Here is a 14,298-nt window from a genome sequence, read left to right on the forward strand (position 1 = left end):
GGGGTAGTGAGGTGTGCAGACGAGATCTGCAGCCCAGCTGCATGGAGCCAGCAGCCCAAATTCCTCCCTTGTGCCCAGGCCCCAACCTTCTGCTCCCAGAGGCCTGAGGGCCAGGCTGCACCCAGCAGGCACCCGTGGCCACCACCCACGTCCCCACCCGCCCGGACCAGCTGCAACAGCCTCGCTCAGATGATGGACACTCATGCCCAAATGTGATTTCCCAGCTGCCGCTGAGTTAATCACCAGCCTCACTGGCAGTTCCTTCCGGCTTCTATGCAAAGGAAACTGCCAATTAGGTTACAATTAATTTCTTTACCCAGGGCAAAGCCTGACTGGAAAAAGACTGGCCACCCAAGTGGCCTGATGATGACTGCTCTGCAGGTCACCAGGCTCCCTTGGCTCTGGGGTTCCTGTGCTCTGTGGCCCCAGCCAACGGCAGGTGTGTCAGCCCTGGCCTGGTCAGGTCAGCCCTGGCGACCAGCCAGGACATCCCAGGCTTTGACTCTGGTGCTGTTGCCCAGCAACTGTCCCCCTCACACCCAGCAGGGCACTATGACACAGATCTCAACAAATCTGTCACCTCGTTGGACCTCCTTGAACAGCCATGGTCCTGCCCCTTTCTGCCCCTCCCCCCAGCACCGGTCTCGCCAAGCCCAGGTTTACCATTAACCAGCAAGGGCTTCCCCGAAGGTTCATCAGGTAAAGAATCTGCCTGTGATGCAGGAGACACAGGTTCGATCCTTGGCTCGGGAAGATCCCCTGGAGGAGGAAATGGCAACCCACTCCAGTATTCCTGCCTGGAGAATCCCATGGACAGAGGAGCCTGATGGGCTACAGTCTATGGCGTTGCAAAGAGTTGGATTTGACTAAGCACGAGTGAGACTTCTTTATTTGGTTGACCATAAAGGTCGTTTGAGTTTTTAATGCACGATATTACAGAAAAACCCAAACGAACTTTTTGGCAAGCCAATGCGTTCTTCCTGAGAGGCTCTATTCCAAATGCTTCACGTGCATCACCCTACTAATGGACACGACAACTGCCAGAGGTAAGGACAACTTCTGGTTCCTGTCTTAGAGCAAGGAAACCAAGGCAGAGAGAGGCTACCTTGCACAAGGCTGTACAGAGTGAGTGAGCCAGGACTGAAGGGTTCTACTCTCAGGTATGCGTGGCCACCAGGCTCCTCTGCTCAGTGACGGCTGTGCATACACATATGGAAAATCCAGGGCACCATGACCTGGGACTCCAGGCCACCCAGCCACCTGCTTGCTGACCAGGTGGAAAATGCAACCTAAATAATCCTCCATAGTCTTCTTCAGCCTCCTCAAAAATGCAGGTGCCCTTAAAAGTCTCCTCGTGGAAATTTGCTCTTTCATATCTCAGTGAAACAGAGCAAAGGCCCAGGAAGGCGTGACCAGGGGGGAGTTTGCTCAGCCAGCGCTGTCCAACAGGGATGGACATGGTCAAGGCTGCTGAGTGTGCAGGTACCTGGGGATGCTGGGGGCCTGATGTGCCCATGCCCCCTGGACACAGGACTGAGCCTTGAGGGGTCCTTTTCTTTGCCGCTGTTAGATCCTACTATTCGATACCTGGGTCGGGAAGATCCCCTGGAGGAGGAAATGGCAACCCACGCCAGTCTTCTTGCCTGGAGAATCCCATGGACAGAGGAGCCTGGAGGGCTAGATAGAGTCCATGTGGTTGCAAAGAGTAGGATACAGCTGAGCATGTGTGCGTGCACACGTGCACATGCATGCACGTACACACACACATTTCACCTTCAGAAGTGAGTCTAGATACAAAGGAGAGATTTCAGCGTGACTCGTGAAAGCAGAGAGACAAGTGCAGAGCCAGGCCCAGGCCACGCTCCTTCTCGGTCTTGCTGCAAGGCCCGCTCAGTGCTCAGCCTCTCTGCGTCTGTTTCCAGCTGTGAACAGAGACAGGGACCCTCCCTGGAAGGACTGCTGGGACCAAGCACCTACTGGTGGGAGCCAAAGCCACTTCTCCTCTTTTCTCCCTTTCTTTTTTTTTTTTTTGCAAAGAACATGTGGTTTATTAAAGACAACTTGTCGTCAGCAGCATTTATTCAACGAACAAAACAAATGAAAAAATAAAAGCAGACTAAAATTCTGACCCTTGGAGTGAGACTGACTGAATTCATTCAGCCCAGTGTCCAGAGTCCTAGGGGCAGCTTCCCAAGGAGGAAGCCTTAGAGCCTCGGGGTCTCTTGGCACCTCCCTTGAGAGTCGTGCGGGGGGTTGGGGCGTGGAAATTGCCAAGGCCAAGTCTTCCCATTGAAGGAGCTCAGTCTAACCTGGGTATGGTCCCTGTGCTCTTTTGACCTTCATCACAAAGTCAAGGAGAGGACACTGGACCCAGGTCTGCCACTGAGGCAAATCAGATGCAGTGATGCAGGACGGTCCCAGGAAAGAGGAGGGCAGAGGGACAAGCAAGAGGGAATGCACTGGGGTTCTGGTCAGTGTCTGCTGGGTCACAGGCCTCGGGCTGTGAAGGGACCACCAGCAGACGAGCTCTGGTACAAGGGTGACCCAGGCTGCTGGGAGGAGGTGTGTTTCTGCCTCATACTGGTGTGGTGTCTTTACACACTAGTTCTCCCTTACACCCAGTTCTACTACAGAGCTCAGAGCTCCCCCAGCCAGGACCTCCTGGAAAACCAGGAAGGTCCCAGAGGCAGGGAGAGAGGATGCTGACTGACTCTGGAAGGTCAGGAAGACCATGTCTCCAACCTGCTTCCTCCTTTCCAGCCTTACCCTTCATTTCCAAACCAAGCACTTGCCAACCTGCAATAAATAACCAGGAGTCTGAATAAAGAGCAAAAATCTCCCAGATACTGTGTGGGAAGAAGAAGAAAAAGGGAAGCATACAAAGTCCCAGAAGCATCCAGAGGACAGCCTGGCAAGGAGCCGCCTCCTTCCTGACTCGTGAATGAGACCTCCCTGGGCTCACAAAGGCTTCCTGATAACCCCCCAGTCGAGATCTTCCCACCCTGAGCAGGGTCCCAGCACTGCAGCTTCTGGGTGCGAGGGGTGGGGCACACTGCTTTGGTACATTCTGCTGTCCCAGGAAAACAGCCTCAAGGAACTGGCAGTACGACATCACACAGCTGCAATTACGGTAATCAACTTACGCCAGATCTGCCTGGTTATTTTTAGAGTCTGGATTGAGGTGAAGAGTTGACTCGTTGGAAAAGACCCTGATGCTGGGAGGGATTGGGGTCAGGAGGAGAAGGGGACGACAGAGGATGAGATGTCTGGATGGCATCACTGACTCGATGGGCATGAGTTTGAGTAAACTCCGGGAGTTGGTGATGGACAGGGAGGCCTGGCGTGCTGCGATTCATGGGGTCTCAAAGAGTCAGATACGACAAAGCGATTGAACTGAACTGAACCGAAGACAGGGCAGTCCTGGGTTCTTCTATTGCTCAGTCTTGCCTTGTCAAGTGGGCTGAGTAGGTCACTGGTCCCCAGAACCTTCCATCTTCCTCCCCAGCCCCAGATCTTCTACAGAACAGTCCTTGGGCACTGGCATCTCACTTATAAGAAGGGACACCATTGCTTCTGGGACATTTGAGCCCAATGTGGCTTTAGGGTCTCTGTCTTCTGAGACTATCCTTAGGGTCCTAGTGGGGTCACAATGACTCAACCCCACAGAAGGACACTGGATGAAGCCATGTCCTCTTCAAAAGGGACCTGGGGTTCAGACACTGAAATGTCTCTGGCCAAAAACTGCTTCTTGGCAACACCTGGTGGAAATTTGATAAAGCAAAGTAAACGCAACAACAAAAGAAGGTCCACCCAATTAAAACAGGGGCAAAGTAGTTGCTTCTCCAAAAAAGATACAAATGGCCAAGAAGGAAGTGAAAAGACTCTCAGCATCACTGATAATTAAGAAAAAGCAAATCAAAACCATAGGTGAGGACGCTGCTTGTATCCAAGAAGATGGATACAATTTAAAAATAGAAACTAACATGTGTTAGTGAGGATGTGGTAAAACTAGAACTCTCACACACAGCTGGCAAAATTGTACAATGTTTCAGTTGTTATCAGAAAATAGCTTGGCAGTTCCTCAAAACAGAAAAGTTGAAATTAACACATGACCCAGAAATTCTACTCCAAAATAAACACCTAAGAGAACTGAAAACAGGGATTCAAACAGATACTCACACAAAAATATCCACAGCAGCATTATTCACAAAAGTCAAAAGATGTAAACAACCTAAATGTCCACCAAGAGATGAATGAATAAATAAATGTGATACATGTTGCATTGGCCCGAAAGTTCATAAACCCAAACAAACTTCCTGGCCAACCCAATACATGCAATGTAATATTACTCACCCTTAAAAAGGAATGAAATATCAATGCATGCTACAACATGCATGTACCTCCAACCAAGCAAAAGGAGCCTGATACAAATGAAAGGTCAATTTATTTTAAATATCCAAAATAGACAAGTCCATAGAGACAGGTGCAGAGTGGCAGTTACCAGGGGCTAGTGTGGGGGGACTAGGTGCACTGCCTAATGGGTATGGGGTTTCCTTTGGGGGGTTAGCAATAATGTTCTGGAACTACACAGGGGTGATGAATATGCAATGCTGTGAATGTACTAAATCCCACTCAACTGTTCACTTTAATTTTGTTATGTGAATTTCATACCTCAAAAGAAGTGAATTTTAATTGTTTACCACCCTGTTCTTCCCCCCATCTCCGCAGGAGAGACCACCCTGGAAGAGGCAGGGGCACAAGTCCAGAGCGGACCCCAGGAGCCTGCACAGGTGCCCCAGTGTGCATCCCACCAAACCACCATGCTCTCCTCTGCACACCGGCTTCTCTTGCAGAGAAAAGGAGCCTGGGATGGGGTTCCAGTCTGTGGAAATGGGCAAAGAGCCCAGGGCCCTTCAGGCCCGACTCCTCAGAGCTCTGGGCGCCTCCTGCGCACACAGTCAGGTGTGGAGTGGCTGCCAAGGGCAGGGGGCGGGGAGCAGGAGACAAATGCACAGTGTTGAGACGTTGAGACTGGGGGTTTCTGTCACCTCCAAGTTCACAGTCTTTCCTGCTCACATAGGTACAGGGGATAGGATGCTGCAGAGGAAGATTCAAGAGGGTCCCAGGGGAGACTTCTCAAGGCTCTGTGGAGTCACATGTGTGATCTCCTGTAAAGATCCCCTGCAGGTGCCAATCTGATGAGGAGGCTCAACCCAGTGGCAAAGCGTGTGCTCACAGCACAGAGTACACGGTCACCTTGCACCCATGTCATGGCCAAGAGGTGGCGGAATGGAGCCCTGATTCCATCCTTTCTCCTTCCCAGAAAGAAGAAAAAGAGAGCAGCAGATGCGCCACGGGCAATGCTGGAAGGGCAGGATAGGGGAGGAGGGAAGGAGAAAGCACACTCTGAACCAGCCCCCCAGCTTCTGGGTCTTTCCCTGTTTCACCATATCTGTTTGACTGTTTCAGGGGCAGAAAAACTTGAGAAAGAAACTCCATAAACTCTTTCCCTCCACGTGGATTCCCACCACCACGCTGTGCACCCCAGGTCGCCCCCCACCCCCACACCTGTCTCACTCTCAGGTTCTGGCACACAGAACATCTATCTTCCCAAGCATTTTCCAGGCTGTTAGTTAAAGCTTTGGAACTTATAGTTTTTCTTTCCCTTTTTTTGTTAATTAAAGCTTAGGAACTTATATGGTTTCTTTCCCCCTTTTGCTAAGACTAAGAACCACTGGAGTTTTCTGGCAATCCCATAGACAGGAATGGAGGATTAGAACCAGTTCTGATATCCATCGTCTCACCAGGGAGGTTCTGATTGTTCCAGAAGCAGAATCATTTCTTCAATCACAGGGCAGTCGGAGCTGGTACTCAGGGCACAGCTTGGAGCTCTGCCTCCCTCTCCCGGCCACCCTGCCCCTTAGATACTTCTCTGGAGTCCAGGGCCCTGTGGAACCCAGACAGTAGCTCCCAGGTCAGAAGAGTGAAGGCTTAAGATGGGGATAAAGTAAAGTCCCAGTGCCTGAATCTGGGGGCAGTGGGCTGGGGCCCCCAGGACCTGGGTCTGCAGGGGCAGGGGCGTCTCCCCTGAGCGGGTCCCAGAACTGAGCCCTGCCTGCCACAGAGGCCCCCGTCCCACTAGGTATCCTTGATGTCATGGAGAGCCTGCATTGGCCGGACCAACAGGTGCACAGGTGACCTTTCTACAGTGGTGACTTGGCTGCTATACTCTGTGGAGCCGCTCACCAGGCAAAAGCAAACAGAGGTGTTTGCTCAGGGCTGGCCACCTGCTCTCCTTGAGGGCCCACGTGGTGCCTGAACTGCCTTCCCCAAGGTCCTGCTGGCGTCATCACCCCCACAACCACGCTTTCTAGGGGGCATCAGTTCTACCTCCCTGCTCTCGCTCGCCCCACCCTACCTTGCCCAGGGTCTTGCAGTGGACAGCTGATAGGGCCACTGGCTTTCACGCTCCAGCCTCAGGGACAGGTGCCAGGGGCTCCCACAATTACCCAGCTGTGAGGCCAGAGCTTGATGGAAGCCCAGGTCTCGTCTGGTCCAGAGCTTGGGAAGGCGGATGGTGGGAGGATTGGGAGGTGAAGCCAGGCAGGAAGTAGGCCCCGTCCATAGGGGCTCCCAGGGCTTCAGCCCAAAGAGGACAATACTCTCAGATCCTCTCAGGTATGGCGGAGCTCTGTCTTGGGAGCCACAGCCTCCCTTGAGCATGGGAACACGGGGGTCGGGGAGGGGGACCTGGGCTGCCAGTCTGCTGCTCTGGGGTAGGGAGAGAAAGCCGTGTGGGCTCTGGAGGCCTGAGTCTTCATACTCCTTCAGGCCCCTCTGAGACCATCCAGGTCATGGCCCTGGGTGATCTGAGTCACACCAACCCCCCAGCCTTCCAGGAGCTGAAGCACGCCCACCCATAAAGCATAGCACTCTGCCCTTGAAGACCCAGGGGAAACAAGTGAGAAGGAAGGAGGGAGGGAGGGAGGGGGATGTCCTCCACCGTCATCAAACCCTGTGGCCCAAGCCCAGAAGGCCCCTTTCCTGCCTGGCAGCCCACCATCCCCGCTTCCACCCGGCCCCACAGCCTACCTTCTGCCACGCACTTCCATTTGAAATCACACACACACATCTGAGATAAATGACAGCTTGGCGCTTCCTTTACTGCCCATTTCTCCTATATGGAGACAGCTCTGAGGTCAAAGTCACCTTCTGCATTCTCTCCGGGTGCACCCCTGGTCCTGGAGAAGCTCCCTGGGCGGCAAGTGGTCCCTCGAGCGTGTATGTGGGCTGCTCACCAGTAGTGTTATTGTTACTATTAAGTCACTCTCTCAGAAAAACAATTGCAGAAACCAGGAAGAAGAAGAGAAAGAAATGAAGAGGAGAAGATGAGGGACTGGAGCCTGAACACAACCCCCACACGAGGAAGTGTCCTCCCCCACATCCACAGGAAGGGGGTGGGTCTCCACAGTGGAGACTAGCCACTTCTTCAGGATACAAGGAAGCAATACCGTTGTGGGGGGGGTACTTCTCCAGCTCTGCCTCTTTCCTGGGGAGCCCAGTGGGCACTTTCTTCTCCCAGAGTGTCCTGGAGTCCAGGTAAGGAGACACAGTCGTACCCATGTGCCCTGAAGCCCAGCCCCTGCCCCCCCACTCCTCAGCAGAGTGGCTTCTGTCAGGTTCTAGGTCCCCAGGCAGAGGCGGGTTGCAAGGGTCACACTCTCAGCCTACACCACTAGCACGCCCCCTCCCCTGGGGCCAGTTATGACAGGATCCCACCTGGAGGCAGTTCCTGGACCTGCAGGACTCCCAGACATCAGCTACAGTAGCAGTCCCATCTGAGAATCAGCCAGAGTCCTGGGGGCTCCTGACTCAGGTGTTGGGGAGCATGGCAGCACACTTCCGTCCCAGACCCAGGCCAGGCTGTCCCTCGGGCCCCTGGAGCACCCCACCAGAGGGTGACCAGTGGGTGAGCAGACTCAGGGCCACCTTCCCCACGCCCACCCCCGGACTCCTCCTGAGCCCTGTTGCAGGTCCCCACCACCAATGGCCCAGAGGAGGGGCTTGCTGAAAACCAGAGGACCAGGGCCACAGAGTCATGAAGTCCTCTTCACGGGCTCAGGTACACGGGCTGTGGGAGCCTCAGTTTTCTTACCTATGAAACGGGAATACAAGGCCACATCCCTCAGGGTTTCGGGAGGATACAGTGAGTAGCAGACAGGCGGTGCTGAGCACAGGATCAGCATGCCGTGGGCCCCCTGGGGTGGCCGTTGCTGGCATCACCTTATCCAGTTAAGACCAATGGGCAGAGGACACCTCTTTTGGGTCACAGGGGGAGAAGCCCTCAGGCAAGGCAGCAGTTTCCTGCCCCCCCACTCCGCTTCCGCTTGGCACCCCATACTCCAGGTTAACAGATCCCATAATTTTTAATTTGTTTTCTCCTCCCCTGGCTAAAAGGCCATTAGCACCCCATTAGGTAAAAGAATCCCATTTTCTTCACACCACCAAGGAAACAGTGATTTACTTAGCCATCCTTAATGCAATTCTACAGAATAAAGGCAATTTTGCAATGGTCTCAATAAACTTCCCCATTTGCTCTCTGCTCGCAGACCCCACTCGCAGAGCCTACCAGCTGACCCAGCCCCTTGCTCCCTCAGAAGGCTGAACTCTGCTAGGGCCCAGGACCGTCAGTGTGGGGCACAGGCAGCTCCCAGAGGCCAGAAGGGCTTGGGGGACCCAGGGGAGCCTGGTGAAGCACACCACCACTCGTCCCTGGCCAGAGAGGGAAGGGGCAGAAAGAGAAACAAAGAGGTCGGCAGAGCAGTCTTCCTGGCTGAGGGGCTGCGCTGGCACCCACTGGTCCCGGCAGAAGTGGTCCAGCTGCAGAGGGGCAGGGCCCGCAGCCTGGAGAGAGGCTGGAAGTCAAGGCCAGTACTGGGAGTGAGAGGCCCCAAGGGGTGCAGGCACAGGGGCAGGTCTCTCCTTGTGGACAGAGGTGCTGAGCAAAACGGGACCCCAGAAGCCAGGCCAGGAAGATGAGAGGTGCAAGGCCTCGTGAGGAAGAGCAGGGGGTCAGGGAGAAGGTGCTGGGCGAGTGGTCAGCCTGAGACATTGAGGGAGAGCCCTGGAAGCTGGGAATCAGTCTCTTCATCCATGCCACGGGGACATCTGTACCTGCACTGGAGCAGTAGAACGCCACACACTCTTCTGAGAACAACTTCTAGATGGGTCCAGGATGCCCCAGGTGGACAGGCTGTGCCCTGAGTGTGAGTGGGGAGGAGCAGGTGTTCCTGTGTATACACGCGGGGGTCGCAATGTGTGGGAGTAGCAGGGAGGGGGGCTGGGTATCCCAGATAAGGGTGTAGTGTGAGGGGCCGAGCATGGATGTGAGTGTGTCCACAGGCCTCATGATCACATATCCTTGAGAAAGGGCAGGGGTGTCTCAGTGATCACCAAGAGTGAGTGTGAGAGTGTGTGCGCATGGATCCAAGAGCGTGTGTGTGTGCCCATGTGTGCCCTCACACAGATACCAGTGTGGGTGAGGAGTACTGCCCTACTCTGGGAGCCTGTGTCTGGGATGGCACCTTTTTCTGAAGGCGTGTGCATTCTTACACAATGAGAGTGTGTACACGTGGAGAGGGGCACACCCTAGGGGTCTGGTGATGTCCTATGACCTTGGTCTGAGCACCCCTGAGCCCTCTAGCCCATCCCTGCCAGCCCTGAGGCAGTATTTTCCTTCCCCATCACTGGGGTCCAGGCCACTGCCGCTCCATCTGGTTGCCTCCCTACCCCGCCTCTCATCAGTCATCCAGCACAGAAGAGAGCTTCCGGTCTGGGGGAGGTAGGTCTAGGCCAGCAGGGAGGGCTTTCATCCCCTAGAGACCCAGCCCATACCCCAGGTAACAGGCACGGCCACTGAAGGGCTGCATCCACAAGGGGGCGCCCCGAGGCCGGGCTACTCCCAGCCTGGGCGAGTCCCGGAGCGGACCCGGCTCACTTGCGGCAGTCTGGAGCACCACAACGAGAGAAGCTCCAGAACTGCCACTCAGAGTGGTGTGCCCGCAGGCCTCTCCAAACGCCCAGCTGTCTCCTCCTGAGTACAGCGGGGCCACCTCTCCACTCTCAGTGTCGTCAATCACGGTTTCTTACTCATCCTGTTGGAAGAGTGGGTGGGGCAGGAGACCTACTTTCCCTGGATTGGAGGGCCTTTCTCCCACCACCCAACTCCTTGAGTCCAGGCTGTGAAAAAGCCACTTGCATTCCTACCAAGTGTCACAGGTCCATGCTAGCGGCCTCGCTCCCAGTCCAGTCCTCCTAGCCTCAGCTGGACACCTTGGCTAAGCACAGGAGAGGCATGGGAAGTCCTCTGCTAGGTTCTGAGGCCGCCCAGTCCACCCTGGCTTCCGCCTCTCGCCTGATCACCCGCCCATTACTACAAAGTTGCAACGCAGAGTTACAAGAGATCTTATGAATGGCTTGTCTGTGTTTACTTCTGCCCTGTTTTCAACCTTCTCCTGACTGTTTCCGCCTCAGAGCACCCTGACCCCAGACTCCCAATGCTTCCCCCATTCTTCCCCAGGGCATGGAAAGGATTTCTCCCCCGCCTTTCCTAAGATGGGCTGGGGGCCCATCCTAGTTTATTTAAGTATCTGACTCTTGAGCTTACCTTGGGCAGGCCTGTGAACCCACTGTCTGTGCAGGACCCAGGGACAGAAGCAGGGAACCACTCACTGCCTCTTGTATTCCCAAAGGCGGCAGGGAAAGGTGGGGAAGGGTGACGGGGGCTACTCTCAGAGGGAAATTTAGTACATACATGTAAGTATTTAAGAAAAAGAAATCTGGAACAATTTGAGAGAAACTAAAAATTCGTGGCCACGGGGCGGGGGAGGAGGGGGGTGTAAGGAGCAGATTCCACAGCCTTGGGGTTCATTCATCTGTCGAGAGTTTTGGAGGTGGGGGCAGTGACCAGCCTCTGCAAAGCCACTTCGAATCCTCCCAGCACCGATGCTGACTACACAGAGCCCTACTCCACTCCAAGATGGTAAAAGCGCTTGGTGCATGTTGGCCCCGAACCGTCAAATGGTGCCAAAGGCCGCACCTTCAGCTACCCCTGCGGAGCAGCAACAGGGGATTCTAAAGACGCGGGTGGGACTGGAGCCAGGGCCGGCGGCGCTGGGCCAGCCCGAGCGGGCCCTCGAGGGCAGCCTCCCTAGAAACCACAGGCTTGGGGGATTTTTAAGAAGTAGGGTGGCAAAAACTCACAAGGAAAAGCAACCGTTTTAAAAAGAGCAGATCTCCTCCGGTCTCACCCGAGAGAGGATATCAGAGTTGGAGGAGAAACGCACCGACGTGGAGTGTGACAAGGAAACCAAGACGGAGCAATCGTTTACAGAAACACAACTCCTCCTGCCCCAGTGGCAGGCTTTTTAGGGCTACCTTACCCGTCCTCCCCCACCTGCACCGAAACGCCAACAAGATCCGCTCGGTTCGCCCCGAGACGCCGCTGTGGCCCGAGGCGCAACCAGGCAGGCAAGCGCGGCTGCGACTCGGGCCCTGGGCACAGGCGCCCAGCCCGTGTCCCGCTCCGGCCCGAGACCCGCCCAGCCTGGGGCCCGAGGCGCGCTGCCCGCCACACCACCCCACTCCCAGGGGAGCCCAAGCGGCCAGTAACTGCGTGGCCCGCTGCCCGCCGCGAACAGAAAGGCGTTTTCGAACGCGTCCACTCCACCGCGCGGCTCCAACTTCGCCCCGGCCGCCGCGGGCACCAGTCCCCGACAGAACTCACCTTCGCCGAGCAGGGGCAGCAGCAGAAGCAGCAACCGCAGCCCCACGGCGCTGGTCGTCGTCTTCGCCATCACCGATGCACGCTGCGGCTGCGGCGAGAGGGACGCTTCCTTGGGCTGGGGGGCTCAGCAGCGGGGTGCGGCGCTCAGCCGGGCCGCCCCATGCCCGTCCTGGAGCGGAGGACGCAGCGAACACTGCGGGCACCGAGCGTCGGGGCGCGGGCTCCAGGGCACTCTCCGCAGCTGTGCGCGGGGCTCCGAGCACGCGACTGAGGCGGGGAGGGCGCGGGCTGCGCCCGAGGCGAGAGCAGGGCGGGGCGGGGCGGTGAGGGCGGCGGGGGGGCGGGGCCGGGGTGCGGGAGTGAGGGCGGGGCGCGGGGTACCTCCCCAGGCGATCCCTGGTGCGGTTACCCCGGGGCGAGGGTTGGGAGACCGGAGCCGGACGCGGGGTGCAGGCCGGGCGGGGCACGAGTAGGGGCGAGGTGCGGGACCCGGGTACCGGCCTGGCAGCCGCGGCCCCAAGTCGCGCACCTCCGCACGCACAGTCACTCTTCCTCAGCCTGTGCGCCCTCTCGCTGTCTCTGCTCTTCGACCTTCCCTGCCGCCCAGAGAGGGCAGGGAAACCAGGCGGGGATGCGGGTTCTGGGCGGACTGGCTGGGGGTGAGCCGGAACGGACCTGCAGACCAGGCAGGCGCCCCGCCTCCAGGCTCCGGGCGCGGCGCGCATCCTCCGCCATTTCGCGGAGGGGGGAGGTGCGGTGGGAGCGCGGCCTCTCTGGCAGCCAGAGGCGGGAGGAGGGGAAGAGCCCCCGCGAGGGACCCGGAGCCGGCGCGCTTTCTGCGCACTCCAGGGGTGCGCCTGGCGAGTGGCTTCCGTAGTCCCTCTGGGGGTGTCCTAGCGTTAGTTTGTGAACCCCTCTTTAGGACTGGTCCAGTCAGTGAAAACAGGGATCTGACCGGGCACACCTTTCAAAGAGACGTGGAGCCGACGTTAACGGGATGCTTGGAGGGTGATACCCTTTCCCCCCCACCACACATTAGAATTCTTAGGATGTGGGGCTGACAGGGTAGCAGAGCAAGTAGCAAGAAGGAACTGGAGCCCAAAAGAATTTAATTTTTGCCCCAAGAAATGATGCCTATAAACACATCTGATACTAAAAAGAGGGAAGATTCTGGGTCCCTAACATGGGAGGTCCTGGGGTGAGGTGGGAGGTGAGTACTAGGCTCCTGTGGGAAAAGTCCACTGTTCTCCTCCCGCCTCCCAGCTGCCTTTTGAGGTCTGGCCCCCACCGAGGCACAGAGGAATGGGATGCACATGGGAGCTTGGGGTGGGAGGATCCCAGGTCCCTAGGCCTGAGGTGCCCCTATTTCAGGGTCTTTTCTTCCTGCTGTGCACAGAGCCGCGCCCTCCTGCCTGGCTGAGCTCAGAGCTGAGTAAGAGCTGTGCACATCACTGCAGATATGAAGTCAAAGTGAAGTCACTCGCCGTCAGGGGGAGGAGCTGCCAAGACAGGCTGGCTGGGGGCTCTGCCAGCTGAGATGTCCAAGCCAGCCTGTTGGCAGAAGGCCAGGGCACAATGCTACCAGCTCAGGAGAGCCACCCTGCGGCCACCAGACCTTATGTTGTCCCAGGGCCTCAGGCTCTTGGACGTCTGGGGCTAGAGTTGGCTGTGGGGTACTCCCCTGGTTGTGGGCGGGCCCTACCTCTGGTGCTAATAGTAACCACCAAGGCTGAGCTGCTCAGGCCTGTGCACAGCGAAGGGACCTGAGTTAGGAAGGGAGATCCCAAGAGAGGCTTCTTTGTTACACACAGACTTCTGTGACAGGAGGATGCAGAATGAAGAGGGGTGGCCTGGTGCATTCTTTCCAACTGGCCCCACCCTTGTGGAACCGCCCCAGCCAAGCCTTGGCTGACACTGGTCAGGCGATATGTCCAGTCGTGCTCTGGGTGACCACCTCAAGGGCCCATGGGACACTGTGCTCCTGCCTGATCCCCTCAGGCCCTTCCACTCCTTCTCCACCACCACCCGTGGGGGTCTTGAGAGGACATCTAACACTATGGTGGGGGTATTGACTTCTTCTTAGAAAAAAGCCCAGGGAGCCTCCTATGTGTAGTTCTGTCCCCATCTGTGTATGTACACATGTATGCATGAGCATATACCTGTGTCATGTACGGGACACGGATGCACACTCGCCCCCAAGTGTGTGCCCAGAGAACTGACCAGATAATCATCCAGGAGGGGGCAGAGGTGAAGCGTTGGGCTTTCTGGCCTTGGGTCCTGCATATCTATGAGACCCCCATGAGACCCAGACAAGGCCCATCTCCACCAGAAGGCCTGACGTCAACTCTTTGCCCCAGTCACCCTTCCATGGGCCACCCCAATGGAGTTGTTTTTCTCCTCTGAATTTCTGGCCCCACCTTGCTCTTTTCCCTTCCTTCCTCTGTTCTTCCTTTTCCTCCCTCGCCTGCTTCCTTCCCCCTTCTCTGGAAGAATCTCTTCTCCATTCCTCCCCA

General features: G+C 56.5%; 1 protein-coding gene across 3 annotated transcripts in view; it reads right to left on the bottom strand.

Annotated features, from left to right (window-relative positions):
- The window catches only part of RET (ret proto-oncogene), a 52,347-nt gene extending 40,289 nt beyond the window's left edge, over positions 1 to 12,058 (bottom strand). For all 3 annotated transcript variants that reach the window (XM_065922224.1, XM_065922223.1, XM_065922225.1), the window contains exon 1: positions 11,786 to 12,058. In XM_065922224.1, coding sequence (XP_065778296.1) covers positions 11,786 to 11,855 — 70 coding nt within the window. In that variant the 5' untranslated portion in view covers positions 11,856 to 12,058. The remainder of the gene's footprint in view (positions 1 to 11,785) is intronic.
- Between the last annotated feature and the right edge of the window lie 2,240 nt (positions 12,059 to 14,298).

The sequence above is a fragment of the Muntiacus reevesi genome, chromosome 2 (genome assembly GCF_963930625.1).
Source record: "Muntiacus reevesi chromosome 2, mMunRee1.1, whole genome shotgun sequence".
Classification (NCBI taxonomy): domain Eukaryota; kingdom Metazoa; phylum Chordata; class Mammalia; order Artiodactyla; family Cervidae; genus Muntiacus; species Muntiacus reevesi.